Raw genomic sequence first — 17,940 nt, forward strand, 5'->3', positions numbered from 1 at the left:
TCTCATGTTTTCGAGTTAAGTCACTGACCTTGAAGTGTTTTCATTTGAGCCATAGAACTGAGAGTGTCCCAAGTATGAAGAACTGATGACTTACCTGTAAATATAAAGTCAAAGATACTGTTTTAAAAAGTGTTGCGCTGTCTTCATGCGCTTTATTCAAGTTATGATACTCACATGCTAAAAACCCTGCAATTAACAATTAACATCATAGAACTGGAAGCGATATTCAATATGTAATGGATACACTTTAAAATGCGAGGGGATTGTAAAGGAAGGATATGGGGCAGGAAACAGAATATTAATCGGAAGGCAAATTCCAAATGGTGATGTGTTCAGACAATGTGTGGAAAATATAAGAGAGTCTAGATGGAAGAATGAAAGGGCCTAAAGGATTTCAGGGAGGTTTTGTGTTTTTTCGGGGTTTTTTGCTTTTTGCAATGCTCTTATGGAGACTACTGTGAAGCAATGCCTAGCAGGCCAAAACTGTGAATTTCCTTTTTGTTTCTGGTAGATGATAAATGAAATTACCATACAAAGCACAGTGCTAACTGTGCAATCATAATGGGGATACTGATAATATTTACAGTGCTATATATTTCATTTCATCCCACAACTAAAGCTAAAGTTTCTCTCAGAAATATAGGTACAACTCCAGTTTAAGCAAACATTTGATAACATATCTGGAGGCAAAGTAAGGACAAAAGAAGGATCATCTTTAAGTCTGTCTGCAAAAAGGAAAGTTAAAGGAGTCTAAGTTGCTAGAAAATGTAATGGGTTTTTTTTTTCATTAAATAAGCATTGCTGTTTATAGTAGGCATCACTGCAGCTATAGAAAAGTGAGACAATGCAAAGAGAAGCAAAATGTTTTAGAATCAGAAGGCTGATATAGAAAAATATAAGACTGACTAAGTACCTAAAACTTCTGAAAGAATAATATTATGCTGACATGTCTGGTCGGTCACTATACTAACTGAAGTTAAAAAAAAACAGTACAGCAGTTGGTCTATTACCAACTTTAGTTGCAGTTTAAAGCAGAAGTCTTGAAGAAGACTTTTCTCTGAAGTTGTTAGCATCTATGTCCTTGAATACCTTCAGAGAAAAGAGGAGGACTTAGAAAATACTTGCTCTACAGCAGTCACCGTTTGTAATTCTTGTTTGTTTTCATTGGTGTTAAATTAGCCTGTTCAGTAATGGCAGTCATCCATTCTGCTTGTTTTAGTGGATCCTTAATATTTCATTTTTCTTATCATGCATTGTAAAGAGAGCAATACATAAAGGTGCACTAGTGCTGTGATGGTTCCAGAGGCATTAGACCGTCAGGGTCTTTGGATGTAAATGTTTTTGTACACACTTTAAAAGGGTGCAGAATGAACTTCACCTCTTCTCTGCTGTGGGTATGCCTGGCTTTGGCACTAAGACAGGAAAGGAAGGGAAGGTTCCTGCAGCCCTGTCCCTCTCCTCCATGCTCTAGGTTTCTCTGGTCATACAGCAAAGACAGCCTACACCTAAGCAGAAAGCTCAGCTTGCAGTAGATGCCTATGTTTGGTTATACTCAGGCTCGATTGCTGGCTTTGTGCTCCTGGCATAGAGAGTTTAATGAAATACTAGTTACATGATTTCTCAGCCTTTTTTGTAGTCACTGCTGCCTTTGAAACATAACTGCCTATTATTCACTTTGTACTTTTAAACTATATCATTTAAATGTAGAAGCTGAAGTTTCAAGTACCTATTCCAGCAACTGACATGGATATCTGGGAAACTACAGTACTTCCCTATGCTTAGCAATAACTTTGATATCTCAGATGTGTTTACAAATGTTGACTTTTTAATGTGTTTACTTCATTTCAGTTTCAAATAAGATAAATAGCATGTTCAGCTAAATCTCTCATATCTTCTTAATTCCTGAGTAATGTTTAGTTCTTATGCCCACATTTCAAAACATTTACATTATGTGTAGCCTCTTTTTCAATAGTATTTTTCACTAAATTCCACATGCTGTCATCACCATCTACAAAAAAACCTTCTACAGGGACCTGGGATATATTTGAATAAACGATTCATTTCCGGCATTCTCGGACATTTAAGTAGTTTTTTTTTAAAAATGATTCTTTTATCCTTCAAATTTGAGTCACTGAAAATTACGTACCAATTTTATTTACTATATGCAAGGCAAATTTGAAATTAACACTGGTGTATAAAATGCAAAACATCTTTAAATAGTCAATGTCAAACGGTATGATCAGGAGTGCATTAGAAATGAATGTGCAGACCTTGCAACATAACTGTTTTTTATTCAGTTATAGGTGCCCAGCGCAGGAGAAGTCCCAGTGCCCTTGCCATTGAAGTATTTGAATCACATTTGGGAAGTCATATTTTACAGGTAAAAAAATGGCTTTTCCAATAAAAATCAAAATAACTAGCTAGTCATATTTCTGCCAATAATTTGAATAGTATTGTTGTCAGCACTTATATTAATGAGATTTTTTTTTTAAAGCTCATTTTTCCTTCTTTTTAGAAAGCCCACGATTGGGAGAATGTTAATGAGAGGGAGGGCAAGTATTATTTAGCTGAATCACAATATTTTGTTGTTTAGAATGTGCAGTAGGTGTTTGCTTGCAGAATGCCTTCATGTATTTGTGAGTAGATGTGCACAAAACAGTGTTTTGTGTAGGTGATTTGATTTGCCTTGTGTGCCACGTATAGATTTAGGGGGTTTTTTCCCCCACTTTGGTTTATGAGCACTGCTTTCCTCCCTGATATCCCAGTTGTCACAATTGTATATCACAAATTTGCAACAATCTGCAAAGAGAAAAAAATGAACAGCAGCAAGCCTTTTAGATCTCCTTAGCTATGAGATAAAAACTAATCTGATATTTGTCAAAGAATTTAGTCACACTGTACAAGTTGTTATATTCCAGGAAGATTAAACTGAAAAACAATGACCTGCTGGAAACATTCTTATGCATGCTTTGTTTTGTCAGGGTTACTACAACCTTTCTTAGGTTGCAGTAATCAAATGTGGAGCAGAAGCACTTAAGAACAAAATGTGATGTGTTTTGTCAGCAAGGCAAAAACCCAGCACTACGGAAATAAAAACCACCTAGTCTTTTCTAAGTGCGGCACTGAATAACTGCTCTTATTTAGCAATGTACACAGCTTCTCAATGCAAATATATTGCTTGGTGTATTATCTTTTGAGAGGTATGAAAGAGGTAAATTAGGATATTATCATGAGAAATATTCCACTTAATTTGAAATGATTGAGAGCTATCTCTCTGTACTAACTCAGCTGTGGCATTCAAAATCACTATGGATAATGTCAGATTTTTCACATCTTTATAAAGTAACTAAATGCAGAATAGCAACAAAGATAATTTTAGGAAAAGACAAAAACATGAAATTAACTAGTAGAATGAATTTCTCTTTGGAACAAAAATCATGAATGAAGTGATTTACTTAGTTGTACACCCTTGGCAGAGGTCTAGGTCAAGTTTTTGATTCTGTAGGCAAATACTTGTGTTATAGTTACAGTATCAAAGATATCTGCACCAGTATCTACAGTACTGTGTTTGCATATTAGACAGAAACGCTGTTATGCTGTCTCATAAGTGTAGAAAAAATGAAGAAATAGCAGTTTTGTGATATTTCAGTTTATGTAATTTGTCAGTGTGTTGTTTTGAGTATGTAAACATGTTCTGTATATCCTAAAGCTATGTTTTTTACAGTATGAATTATAACAAATATCTAGATAAAACCTCATTGAGACTGATTTATATACACTCCTTAAGTAGTAGGTATGACCCTTTATGAATGAAAATGAAAAAACTTAGGATGGTCACTTTGAAAACTACTTGACATTTGAGTTTTTCACTTGCTGCATATTAAAACAATTAGTGAACTTATTACTTATTTAAGCTAGATGCCCCTTTTGTTTTTATTTTTTGTACTTATATGTGACAAATTAAGGTGTTTTCTGGCTATAACTTTATCATAGTACTAGTGAAGAAAACTGTCTTGCACTTGTACCCGTAACTGAGGATTTTCAGTCAAAATTACCATCAGCATTGTACTGAATATCTGTTGAGGTGTGGCCTTTTCAGAGAGGGTGGTGCTTTTACCAACTTACTCCCATTAATCTCTCAATTGATAATAGAAAGTTCCACTCTGACATTTCAAAGAGAATAGACTGTTGGTGATGGATAAAAGACAAAATGAATTAATAATGGTGGCAGGTTTATCATGATATGTTAAAATCTTGTCTTATTTTAGCAGAGTAATCAACACGTGGAAGGAAAGTCTAGGTCATGCATTCAAATGCACCACTTTTAACAGATCTGAACGAACTTCAAAGTACTGCCTTGTGGTCTTATAGGTAGAAAAATAACCTCCAGAAGACAAAATGATTTTTAAAACAACAATCAGACAGATTCTGTGGTGGAATACAGTTCTAACAAGTTCTTATTTAGTCTGCTGTTCCTAGAAATGATTTTCAAAGCAGTAGTGTGATAAGTATTGTTTGCAAGTGAAGTAAACAACCTTGAAATTATACCTTGGAAATACCTGTGTTTGATTTCAGAGTCTGCTATCTGAGGAAGTTGAATTAATAGTTTGTTTAATCCCTTTTGCTATTAATATTTTGAGGACTGGGTTAAGTGTAAGCTCAGAAATTAAGGAGCCTCTCTAATCCTTCTAATATTTTGATACTTCAAAATTTATTGACAGACACATGAGAAGCATAATACAGTATGTTTAAAAAAAGTGAATATAGTTTATTTATAGTGGTGTTGTAAAAACAGAAATGGAGGCACATCTCGTGATATTTTACATCTTGATTCTACAAGCAAGTAGTGTCAGTTAGTCATGTCAAAAAATTTCCAAGCCACAGCCAATTGCTGCATATCGTGCTGAAGAGATTCCCACAGTAGGTTTGAAGCCAAAGACACTATCCACTGCGTACTTGTGGAAAAAAAGGCACTGCAAAACATGAATGCCCAAACACTATTAGATCAGAATCTTCACGTCAGGGCAAAAAATGTTTTAAATATCTTCCAAGTACCATCATCTGAATGATGAACAGTAGAAATGCTTGTAATAGAGGAGAAAAATAGATAATGGCAATACGTTAATTAATTTTTGACAAGATTTTTGATTTGCCAAATTCTGTGCTTTTTTATCTTCTACATTCTTCTTCTTCTGAAAAGTGGTGTTATAATGAGAATAGACTTCAGTAAAGACATTTTCAGTTTTATATTTCTGTATATATATTTTACATATGTTTATTAAATAAATCCAGTAAAAAAATATTACTTCTGGTTCCTGCTATTCAAAAATTTGGCTGAAACTGGTTGTAAAAATTAGCAAGAAGTTTATCATTTTTTCAGGGCCCCTGTATTTTTTCTGTAACTTCATTGCTATCGAGAAGGTGTGGAAAAGGGTCAGTGACCCCGTATTCTTCATATAATCAGGAATGATCAGGAAATGTAGAACTAAATATAGAGAAAAGAGAAAGTTAGTGAATATATTTGCATATGCAAATTAGCTTAATTGATACTGCTTGCCTCTACAGGGATTTTTCATTACAAACTGGAGTGCTACATTGTTCAGCTCATATTGAGTAATTTAGTAACTAATGAGACCAGTTTGCACTAATTTGCATATGATAAATGAGCTTAATTGCAGTAAATAACTTGGAGGCATAATTACTTAATTTTCCTGTGTTGCATGGCTTTTAAGTTCACGTATGAACAACTCAAGATAATTTTGCATATTTAAATTGGTTGCTTTTAAAATTCTTGAACAAAAAAGAACACACCTTACAATTTGAACTGTAAAACAATTAAAAGTAAAAGGTACAGTATTTTCAAATAAAATTTAATGTTTTAAAAAAATACATATTTCTTCCTTTAAAAATACCAGTGCCTTCTTAAAGAATAAATATTTGGAATTAAACACAATGGAATAGTTTTAAAGTCAGAATAGGATAGAAAGACGGTGTTGGTAATAATAGTAGAACTGTGTATCTGAACTGTAGTGAGTGGTACACATTTTGTATTCCTGCATAAGAATGATAGCTTTCATATTTGCATTCTTTGCTTCAGCAGTGCATATTCAACTGTTAAGAAACTGTAACACTTTCATATAGCATTATATTATGGTACACAATAACTTAGACACTAGTTGTCTTAAATTGTCTATACTGTCCTACCTCTACCTAGTTTTGTGTGAAGAAATCCTTGAATGGGAGAGATACTAAAGGATCAATGCAACAAAGATGTCTCTTTTTTTCTTTCCTTTTTTTTTTTGGTAGACTTCGTCAATGCTGAGCACTGTCATGAATAACCATTGTGATGGAGATTTCTACCATGAGTGTCAAAAAAAAAACCCCAAACAACCCCAAACCAAACCCAAAATCAAAATAGATGAAAGGTCCCATTTCATTTCTGCTATGTCCCTGAAGTTATTGCCCATTACATACTTTTGCTAGAATTGATAGAATTGAACTACTGAACTAGACAGGGAAAAAAACTCAAACACCCAACTACCAATCTCATGAACAATTCAGTCCCATGGAGAGATCTGTTGTGCACCTGTGATTTACAAGTGGATGACAGTCACTGAATTCTCCATCTGTGCCATAAAGGGGCCCACCTACCTTTCTTGAAGCTTTTCCTAAGCCTTGTTGAATGTTATCTTGGAAATTTTATGAGACTCGCATTTCCCTTTTACTTTATATTGTACCTTTTTCTCCCATTAAGAAAGTATTTTGTGATGAACAAAGGTCTTCGTAATTGCAGCAGCAGATTCAACGAGGGAAAAAAAATAGGGTTCCTATTAAGATCAAAGAAAAGAGTCTCAGCACAAACATTCTGACCCTATAGGCTGTATTCTTCATCATCATTGAGTCAAGAGCCACAAGATACAAACCACTTAGCTTGGATGGAGCAGTTCACAATTCAGAGGGGATGCCTGTAGTTGATGTGCAGTTGTGTCCAAGATGACCCAGCAAAGTCATCTGTAGTATGCACAAGGGCTGTAAGCCCCTGTTTACTTCCTAGCTGTCTCCGTATCAGCACAGACTTGATCGTGTAATGTAGTCCTAGAATGGGAGCGGAATTTGAACTGCTTGGAAGCTATACATGGCTCAAGTGCTGCAATTGGGCTTTACTCCGTGCAGTGGTCCCAGGCTTTCCACGAACGAAAGGCATTCTGGTATTTTGTAAACATACTTCACAGCCTTTTCGCTCCACGGGAAGCCTCAGCTTGTGGATGGAACTTCATGGGGATTTAACTGTGTCTTTACCTCCATCCTATAGAGAAGCCACAGGTTATTAGACCCATTGACGTTATTTCAGCTTTTCTGTATTTAAAGTCAACAAACAAACAAACCACAACAGCCTATGGACATAAGAAGCCTGATGAATTGCTAGCATTGTGAACAATTGAAAGATGTCCCTCATTCTAATAGTTTTATATTCTTTTTTTAAATTACTTTTCTTTTATTAATGCATCCAGCACTGTAATAATAGGAGTAACATGAAACTGTACAAATATAACCTGTATGTCAACATAGTATATTACTGTTCTTCAGAGTGGGTCCCTTATTAATTTTGAGGTAAATGTGTGGGATGAATGCAACACCTCTGGTTTCTAGTGAATCATTCCAGGTGATGCCACTACCATATAGAGTAGCTTAGACTATATCTGGGTCACTGGCTTATTTTCTGGAGCATGTCAGACAAGCTTAAGGTTCCTCAGGAAAAAGGAAAATTAGTAACAGTCTCTTCACTCCAAGTGAGCACTCTAACAGTTAGTCTTCTGTTTGCAGGTAGCTACCACCCCCTACCTCATCCACCTGCACTCCTAAACTAAAGGAAAGCTGTGTCTGTAATTTTGTTCTAGAGGCTGATCCTATCCCACTATCTGAGCTGTGTAATAGCTGCAAATAACAGATTGAATCATACATGTGATAGATACTTTCAGAAGTACTCATGGTCACATGAATGATCAATTGAATGCTAACAAATATTGTTAATATCTCAATAGTTACAAAACAAAACAAAAGGTTTTTTCCCATATTCAACCAGAAAAATTGGAAGTTGTTATTGGGAAAATGTTTCCACATTCTCCTCAAGTTAATGCAGTTTTATCATCCAGTTTATAAATGAGTGTTATCAAATACAGAAGGTGTAGAAACAAATACCCAATTTGAAGGAAACTTTCATACCAGTTTTTTCTCTGTTGTCCAAATGGGTCTTGTCCTCCATTTCTGTTACTATTTTTGCAGCACTGTTGAAGATCTTTGTAGGACAATGGTATTCTATCATCAAGCTTGGCATAGACAAAAAGTGGAAAGAATTCACTATACATTTTCACTACACTATTTAGTCATGTTTGGAAGATGTTGCTATTTATCTATAATAACTAGATTAGAATATAACAAGACAATGACAGTATTCATTTCTTCTAAAAACGTCTTGCTGGAGAGCATGCGGGTAAAGTTTTCCATACATTGTAAATACGCATGTTCAGCATGCAACCAGTTTAGATTGTGCAAAACCTGTGAATCTTTTTTGTTAAGGAAAAGTAGAGATTAGTGAACAGAGCAAATTACTTACATTTTTGCAGTAATGAATGATTTGCAGTACAAGAGTTACACACAATTAACAGTGTCATGGAGAAACAGAAGTTTCTCCTGTAGTGAAAACAAGTACTAATACTTTGCCCTGTAAGCACACTGTTAGGAATTAAAATTTGCCAAACAGTATGGATAATCATTATTGAACAAGGAATAATCATAATTGAAGAAGAAATTACATAGTTCTAAAATTTGTCTTCCCCCACAAATGTTTGAGTATTGTAAAACTTTGGAGTGGTTTAATTAGATATAAGCAGTAGAAAAACAAGTACAAGTTGACATTAAGTTTAGAGGTAGTTCTGTGGCTGGCTAGGCTATAGCTGAGTGGAAATCTTGTTTCTTCCAATATCTGAATTATTACAGGGAGCCCCGTCTGACAAGAAAATGAAAAAAGTGGGCAAATAGACAGGAAAGTATTGGAGTGCTATAAAATATTAGGAGAAAGATTTATCTTCTCATTTGCTATTTTCAGTCGCTCTGAGTATTACATAATGAGGTTATCTCTGTATAACACTAGTCAACACAGAAATAGTGACACGAGACTAAAGGTGAGGAAGCAGCAGATGGTAGTGCTGATGGAGGATTTTTCCAGGCTGTAAAAGGTGTTAGCAGAAAAGACTTCTACTGGCTTGGAGATTTGTGAAGGGCAGTTGCTACTGATGATGTCAGTGGTGCACTTCATGAGGACGAAGACGACCGTTCAGCTTCTTGCAGTCTGTATTGGGTTAAAGGGGTAGACTGGCAACTGACCTCTGTTAGCATGTGTCAAAGGCAGGCAAAAAGAGGAAAATGTGAAAAAGCCAACAAAACTTAGGATACATTGGAGAGCATAGATCTGTGCTGTCTGAAAGTAAAGATTTTTGGATGAAGTAGAGGTTAAGTTATGCATCAGTAGCCAAAAATAAAGTGGAAGTTAAGAGAAGAATTAAGAGGAAATAGTTGTTACAGATCTGTCCTGGTTTCGGCTGGGATAGAGTTAATTTTCTTCCTAGTAGCTGGTACAGTGCTGTGTTTTGGATTTAGGATGAGAATAATGTTGACAACACACCGATGTTTTAGCTGTTGCTAAGCAGTGCTTACACTAGTCAAGGACTTTTCAGCTTCCCATGCTCTACCGACTGAGAAGGCTGGGGGTGCACAAGAAGCTGGGAGGGGGCACAGCCAGGACAGCTGACCCAAACTGGCCAAAGGGACATTCCATACCATGTGACGTCATGCTCAGTACATAAACTGGGGGAAGCTGGCTGGGGAGGCCGCTGCTGGGGGACTGGCTGGGCATCGGTCAGCGGGTGGTGAGCAATTGCACTGTGCGTCACTTGCTTTGTGTATTATTATTATTATTATTATTATTATTATTATTATTATTATTATTATTACATTATTAGTATTATTATTGCTATTATTATTTTATTTCAATTATTAAACTGTTTTTATCTCAACCCATGAGTTTTTCTCACTTCTGCTCTGCCAATTCTCTCCCCCATCCCACCAGGGGGAGGGGGGAGGAGTGAGCGAGCGGCTGTGTGGTGCTCAGTTGCCGACTGAGGTTAAACCACAACACTATGTCTCCTGAATGTGTGTCAGGTCTTGCTTAGGGTTAAACAACTATTAAGAATACTGTGGCTACTCCAACCCCTGTGACAGGCACTGTGGCTACTCAGACCCCGGCGACAGGCACTGCAGCTGAACCAAAGAACCAACCTGTGCCGGTATCAGTCACCCCCATACACAAGAAGAAATCTTGGAAGTGAAAGTCAGCCATCGTCCAGGCGAGCACGTTGTCACCTGGCTCCTCTGATGCTGGGATAATGGGGGCCAGTAGCAATCAGAGGGTAAAGAAGCCAAACAGCTGGGATCCCTTTCTAGGGAAAGGGGGCATTGACAAAGTGATTGGAAAAGGGACACAAGTCCTCAGCCTTTGGAGGCGACTCCTGTTAAGCGTGAAGGAAAGGTCACGCTGAAAGGGATCTTCAAGGAAGATGTCATATGTCACACAGGCAAATGGACTACCATGGAGAGAGGTATCGAGTACCTGGGGGAATTAGCTGTGCTGGAGGTGATTTATGATGACCTGGACAATGAGCAGCTACCCAAAGATCCAGCTGAAGTCAAGTGCACGTAACCTATGTGGCAGAAGTTTGTATGGAGCGTACCATCATCATATGCCAACTTATTGGCAGTAATGACCTGGAAAGACAGAGAGGGACAAACGGTGGATGAATTGGCTGTTCAACTCTGGCAATACAAATAAAGTCTCTCTTCCTCCTTATGGGCCTGCATCTCAGCTGTGGATAAACTGCCAGACATGCTAGCCAAGAACCTGTCCCAGGAGTTCTAGCAATTCAAAGAGGATAAATCCTGCTCCCCACCTGTACGGACCAGTATCTCAGCTATTATAAGTAAGCGTTCTTCTGCTCAAGAGAGAGGATACAGTGGGTATATACCACGGGGCACCCTATGGTTTTACCTACATGACCATGGACAGGACATGAGGAAGTGGGATGGAAAATCTACCTCAGCCCTAGAGGCATGGGTACGTGAGTTGCAAGGAAAAACAAGCACCAAAGGGGGTTCTTCCAGGAAAATTGCTGCTCCAGTTTCCAGTGGGCAGTTCCCCAGAGTAGAAGGGCTGATCTTACTTCCGATTTTAATGAAGGGACTTCTGACTCGTATTTACAAGAAGTGAATAACGAATACTATGACCAGAACTAGAGGGACCCTGCCTCCAGCCAGGTGGAGGAAAGGGACAACTGGGTTTACTGGACTGCGTGGATTTGATGGCCTGGCACATCGGACCCACAGGAGTATAAGGCTCTGGTAGACACTGGTGCACAGTGTACCCTAATGCCATCAAGCTATAAAGGGGCAGAACCCATCTGTATTTCTGGAGTGATGGTGGATCCCAACAGCTGACTGTACTGGAGGCTGAAGTGAGCCTGACTGGGAATGAGTGGCAGAAGCACCCCATTGTGACTGGCCCAGAGGCTCCGTGCATCCTTGGCATAGACTACCTCAGGAGAGGATATTTCAAGGACCCAAAAGGGTACTGGTGGGCTTTTGGTATAGCTGCCTGGGAGATGGAGGAAATTAAACAGCTGTCCACCTTGCCTGGTCTCTCGGAGGACCCTTCTGTTGTGGGGTTGCTGAGGGTCGAAGAACAACAGGTGCCGATTGCTACCACAACGGTGCACCGGTGGCAATATTGCACCAACCGAGGCTCCCTGATTCCCATCCATAAACTGCTTCGTCGACTGGAGAGCCAAGGAGTGATCAGCAAGACTCACTCATGCTTTAACAGTCCCATATGGCCAGTGCGGAAGTCTAATGGAGAGTGGAGACTAACAGTAGACTATCGTGGCCTGAATGAAGTCACGCCACCGCTGAGTGCTGCCGTGCCAGACACGCTAGAACTTCAATACGAACTGGAGTCAAAGGCAGCCAAGTGGTATGCCACAATTGATATCGCTAATGTGTTTTTCTCAATCCCTTTGGCGGCAGAGTGCAGGCCACAATTTGCTTTCACTTGGAGGGGCGTCCAGTACACCTGGAACCGATTGCTCCAGGGGTGGAAACACAGCCCTACCATTTGCCATGGACAGATCCAGACTGCAATGGAACAGGGTGAAGCTCTGGAATATCTGCAGTACATTGATGATGACATTGTGTGGGGCAACACAGCAGAAGCAGTTTTTGAGAAAGGGAAGAAAATAGTCCAAATCCTTCTGAAGGACGGTTTTGCCATATGACAAAGTAAAGTCAAGGGACCTGGACAGGAGATCCATTTTTTAGGAATAAAATCGTAAGATGGATGTTGTCAAATCCCAATGGATGTGATCAACAAAATAACAGCCATGTCTCCACCAACTAGCAAAAAGGAAACACAGGCTTTCTTAGGCATTGGGGGTTTTTGGAGAATGCATATTCCAAATTACAGTCTGATTGTAAACCCTCTCTATCAAGTGACCCGAAAGAAGAATGATTTCAAATGGGGCCCTGAGCAACGACAAGCCTTTGAACAAATTAAAGGGGAGATAGTTCATGCTGTAGCCCTTGGGCCAGTCCGGGCAGGGCAAGATTGTAAAAAATGTGCTCTATACCGCAGCCGGGGAGAATGGCCCTACCTGGAACCTCTGGCGGAAAGCACCAGGGGAGACTCGAGGTTGACCCCTAGGGTTTTGGAGTCGGGGATACAGAGGATCCGAGGCCTGCTATACTCCAACTGAGAAAGAGATATTGGCAGCATATGAAGGGGGTTGAGCTGCTTTGGAAGTGGTTGGTAATGAAGCACAGCTCCTCCTGGCACCCCAACTGCTGGTGCTGGGCTGGATGTTCAAAGGGAGGGTCCCCTGTACACATCATGCAACTGATGCTATATGGAGGAAGTGGGTCACACTGATCACACAACGGGCTCGAATAGGAAAACCCCAGTCACCCAGGAATCTTGGAAGTGATCATGGATTGGCCAGAAGGCAAAGATTTTGGAATATCGCCAGAGGAGGAGGTGACACGTGCTGGGGAGGCCCCACTGTATAATAAACTGCCAGAAGATGAGAAGCAGTATGCCCTGTTCACTGATGGGTCCTGTCGTCTTGTGGAAAAGCATCGGAGGTGGAAGGCTGCTGTATGGAGTTCTATATGATAAGTCGCAGAAACTGCTGAAGGAGAAGGTGAATTGAGTCAGTTTGCAGAAGTAAAGGCCATCCAGCTGGCTTTAGACATTGCTGACCGAGAAAAGTGGCCAGTGCTCTATCTCTATACTGACTCATGGATGGTGGCAAATGCCTTGTGGGGGTGGTTGCAGCAATGGAAGCAGAGCGACTGGCAGTGCAGAGGCCAAACCATCTGGGCTGCCGCGTTATGGCAAGATATTGCTGCCTGGGTAGAGAGCCTAGTTGTAAATGTAGGTCACGTGGATGCTCATGTACCCAGGAGTCGGGCCATTGAAGAACATCAAAACAACTAGCAGGTGGATCAGGCTGCTAAGATTGAAGTGGCTCAGGTGGATCTGGACTGGCAACATAAGGGTGAATTATTTCTAGCTCAGTGGGCCCATGACACCTCAGGCCATCAAGGAAGAGATGCAACATACAGATGGGCTCGTGATCGAGGGGTGGACTTGACCATGGACACTATTGTGCAGGTTATCCATGAATGTGAAACATGAGCTGCAATCAAGCAAGCCAGGCAGTTAAAGCCTCTCTGGTATGGAGGACGATGGCTGAGACATAAATATGGGGAGGCCTGGCAGATTGATTATATCACACTCCCACAAACCCACCAAGGCAAGCACCATGTGCTTACAATGGTGGAAGCAACCACCGGATGGCTGGAAACATATCCCATGCCCTATGCTACTGCCCGGAACACTATCCTGGGCCTTGAAAAGCAAGTCTATGGTGACATGGCACCCCAGAACGAATTGAGTCAGACAACGGGACTCATTTCCGAAACAACCTCATAGATACCTGGGCCAAAGAGCACGGCATCGAGTGGGTATGTCACATCCCCTATCATGCACCAGCCTCTGGGAAAATGGAACGATACAATGGACTGTTAAAGACTACACTGAGAGCAATGGGTGGTGGGACATTCAAACATTGGGATACACATTTAGCAAAGGCCACCTGGTTAGTCAACACCAGGGGATCTGCCGATCGAGCTGGCCCTGCCCAGTCAAAACTTTTATGTACTGTAGATGGGGATAAAGTCCTTGTAGTGCACATAAAAATATGCTGGGGAAGACAGTCTGGGTTATTCCTGCCTCGGGCAGAGGCAAACCCATCCGTGGGATTGCTTTTGCTCAAGGACCTGGGTGCACTTGGTGGGTGATGCAGAAGGATGGGGAAGTCTGATGTGTACCTCAAGGGGATTTGATTTTGGGTGAAAATAGCCAATGAACTGAATTGTATGATGTTAATTGCTATATAATACTGTATGTCATCACTTCTATGGTTGCTATATGCCATATCAATGGTATTACAGTAAGAATCACCCAGGTTAATGAAGAATGAACTTCGATGAAACTGAGCAAAGTGCAGCGGTGATGGGACCAGAACGGGCTTCAGCATGCAACAATCCAACACCACAGACCATCTCTCCTGCCCTGAATCACTGTGATGACAGATGGACCCCAAAGTCATGGACTAAATGAACTCAACGAACATTTTATAGGGATGGCCCATAGACTAAGAGAATGATATCTGTGTGTATATGTCATAGAATCATAGAATCATAGAATCATTGAGGTTGGAAAAGACTTCTAAGATCATTGAGTCCAACCGTCGACCCAACACCACCATGCCCACTAAGCCATGTCCCTAAGTGCCTCATCTACTCGTCTTTTAAATACCTCCAGGGATGGGGACTCAACCACTTCCCTGGGCAGCCTCTTCCAATGTTTAACCACTCTTTCAGTAAAGACATTTTTCCTCACATCCAATCTAAACCTCCCCTGGCGCAACTTGAGGCCATTTCCTCTCATCCTATCACTAGTTACTTGGGAGAAGAGACCAACACCCACCTCGCTACAACCTCCTTTCAGGTAGTTGTAGAGAGCGATGAGGTCTCCCCTGAGCCTCCTTTTCTCCAGGCTAAGCAACCCCAGTTCCCTCAGCCTCTCCTCATAAGACTTGTTCTCCAGACCCTTCACCAGCCTCGTTGCCCTTCTCTGGACACGCTCCAGCACCTCAACGTCCTTCTTGTAGTGAGGGGCCCAAAAGTGAACACAGTATTCGAGGTGCGGCCTCACCAGTGCCGAGTACAGGGGCACAATCACTTCCCTAGTTCTGTTGGCCACACTATTTCTGATACAGGCCAGGATGCCATTGGCCTTCTTGGCCGCCTGGGCACACTGCCAGCTCATGTTCAGCCGGCTGTCAACCAACACCCCCAGGTCCTTTTCCGACAGGCAGCTTTCCAGCCACTCTTCCCCAAGCCTGTAGCGCTGCATGGGGTTGTTGTGGCTGAAGTGCAGGACCCGGCACTTGGCCTTGTTGAACCTCATACAGTTGACCTCGGCCCATCGATCCAGCCTGTCCAGGTCCCTCTGCAGAGCCTTCCTACCCTCGAGCAGATCAACACTCCCACCCAACTTGGTGTCGTCTGCAAACTTACTGAGGGTGCACTCGATCCCCTCATCCAGATCGTTGATAAAGATATTAAACAAGACCAGCCCCAAAACTGAGCCCTGGGGAACACCACTCGTGACCGGCTGCCAACTGGATGTAACTCCATTCACCACAACTCTCTGGGCCCGGCCGTCCAGCCAGTTTTTGACCCAGCGCAGAGTCCACCTGTCTAAGCCATGAGCCGCCAGCTTCTCGAGGAGAATGCTGTGGGAGATGGTGTCAAAGGCCTTGCTGAAGTCCAGGTAGACCACATCCACAGCCTTTCCCTCATCCACTAGGCGGGTCACCTGGTCATAGAAGGAGATCAGGTTGGTCAAGCAGGACCTGCCTCTCATGAACCCGTGCTGGCTGGGCCTGATCCCCTGGTTGTCCCGCTCATGCCTTGTGAGTGCCCTCAAGATGAACCACTCCATAATCTTCCCCAGCACTGAGGTCAGGCTGACAGGCCTGTAGTTCCCCGGATCCTCCTTCTGGCCCTTCTTGTAGATGGGCGTCACATTGGCAAGCCTCCGGTCACCCGGGACCTCCCCCATTAACCAGGACTGCTGATAAATGATGGAGAGCGGCTTGGCGAGCACCTCTGCCAGCTCCCTCAGCACTCTCGGGTGGATCCCATCCAGCCCCATAGACTTGTGAGTGTCCAGGTGGCGTAGCAGGTTGTTGACTGCTTCCTCTTGGATTATGGGGGGTTCATCCTGCTCGCCGTCCCCGTCTTCCAGCTTGGGGGGCCGAGTACCCTGAGGATAACTGGTCTGCCTGTTAAAGACTGAGGCAAAGAAGGCATTGAGTACCTCAGCCTTTTCCTCATCCTTGGTGACGGTGTTCCCCCCCACATCCAATAAAGGATGGAGATTCTCCTTGGCTCTCTTCTTGTCATTAATATATTTGTAAAAGCTTTTTTTGTTGTCTTTAACGACAGTGGCCAGATTGCGTTCTAGCTATCAAAAAACAGGAAAAGTGGTGGTGATTAATTGGAATGTATTGGAAAGTGGGGGACCTGGGCATGATGTAGATGGTGTAGAATAAGGGATGGATACTGTCCTGGTTTCGGCTGGGATAGAGTTAATTTTCTTCCTAGTAGCTGGTACAGTGCTGTGTTTTGGATTTAGGATGAGAATAATGTTGATAACACACCGATGTTTTAGCTGTTGCTAAGCAGTGCTTACACTAGTCAAGGACTTTTCAGCTTCCCATGCTCTACCGACTGGGAAGGCTGGAGGTGCACAAGAAGCTGGGAGGGGGCACAGCCAGGACAGCTGACCCAAACTGGCCAAAGGGCTATTCCATACCATGTGATGTCATGCTCAGTATATAAACTGGGGGTAGTTGTCTGGGGGCCAGTGACTGCTGCTCAGGGGCGGGCTGGGCGTCAGTCAGCAGGTGATGAGCAATTGCATTGTGCATCACTTGTTTTTTGTATATTCTTTTATCATTATTATTATTATTATTATTATTATTATTATTTTCTCTTCCTTTGCTGTCCTATTAAACTGTCTTTATCTCAACCCCCGGGTTTTACTTTTTTTTTTTCTGATTCTCTTCCCCATTTCACGGGGGGCGGGAGGGGGAGGGGGAGCGAGCGGCTGTGTGGTACTTAGTTGCCGATTGGGGTTAAACCATGACAAGATCAAACCATGCAGCAAAGTGATCCTAAACTTTCTCTGGGCAGTGAAGAGCTGTGCATAATGCAACGAGACAGAATGAGTACATAACAAGTCAGAACTGAAGGTTTGGAGATCGTATAAACCTTTATGAGGGAATGATTTCTATAAGGCACACATGTAGTCTGCTTTGTATACTTAAATTTTGAATCTGAACCTCCTTATTGTCATGTACAGCCTATTTTTATCAGTTTTCTTCCTGAGATTAAGTGTCAGCCAGAGCGTTCAGGCACAAAACCAAAGGGGACACCAATTGCTCTCAACGAAGTGCAGTCCAGAAATTGAACACAATAAGGGAGAAGAATAGATACTTAATCTACGTCTCTATCCAAAATCAAAAGCATTCAGTATGCAACCATGTTTTATCTAGAAAAGCTGACAATTGTATAAAGTTCAAATTAGTCATTCAGAAACAGTGAGATAACAGTAATAAATTGGATGCTGTAATGCCTTAATATAAACTGAACAAAAATGATGGATTTATGATGGTAGTATATACACAGAGGGGAGTACAACCT

The 17,940-nt window shown here is 41.5% G+C and overlaps 1 protein-coding gene across 5 annotated transcripts in view; it reads left to right on the forward strand.

The window, feature by feature from the left end:
- The window catches only part of NPAS3 (neuronal PAS domain protein 3), a 639,348-nt gene that overhangs the window by 318,232 nt on the left and 303,176 nt on the right, over positions 1–17,940 (forward strand). For all 5 annotated transcript variants that reach the window (XM_076345013.1, XM_076345010.1, XM_076345011.1 and 2 more), the window contains one exon: positions 2,298–2,380. In XM_076345013.1, coding sequence (XP_076201128.1) covers positions 2,298–2,380 — 83 coding nt within the window. The remainder of the gene's footprint in view (positions 1–2,297; positions 2,381–17,940) is intronic.

Source organism: Aptenodytes patagonicus, chromosome 7, assembly GCF_965638725.1.
Source record: "Aptenodytes patagonicus chromosome 7, bAptPat1.pri.cur, whole genome shotgun sequence".
Taxonomy (NCBI): Eukaryota; Metazoa; Chordata; class Aves; order Sphenisciformes; family Spheniscidae; genus Aptenodytes; species Aptenodytes patagonicus.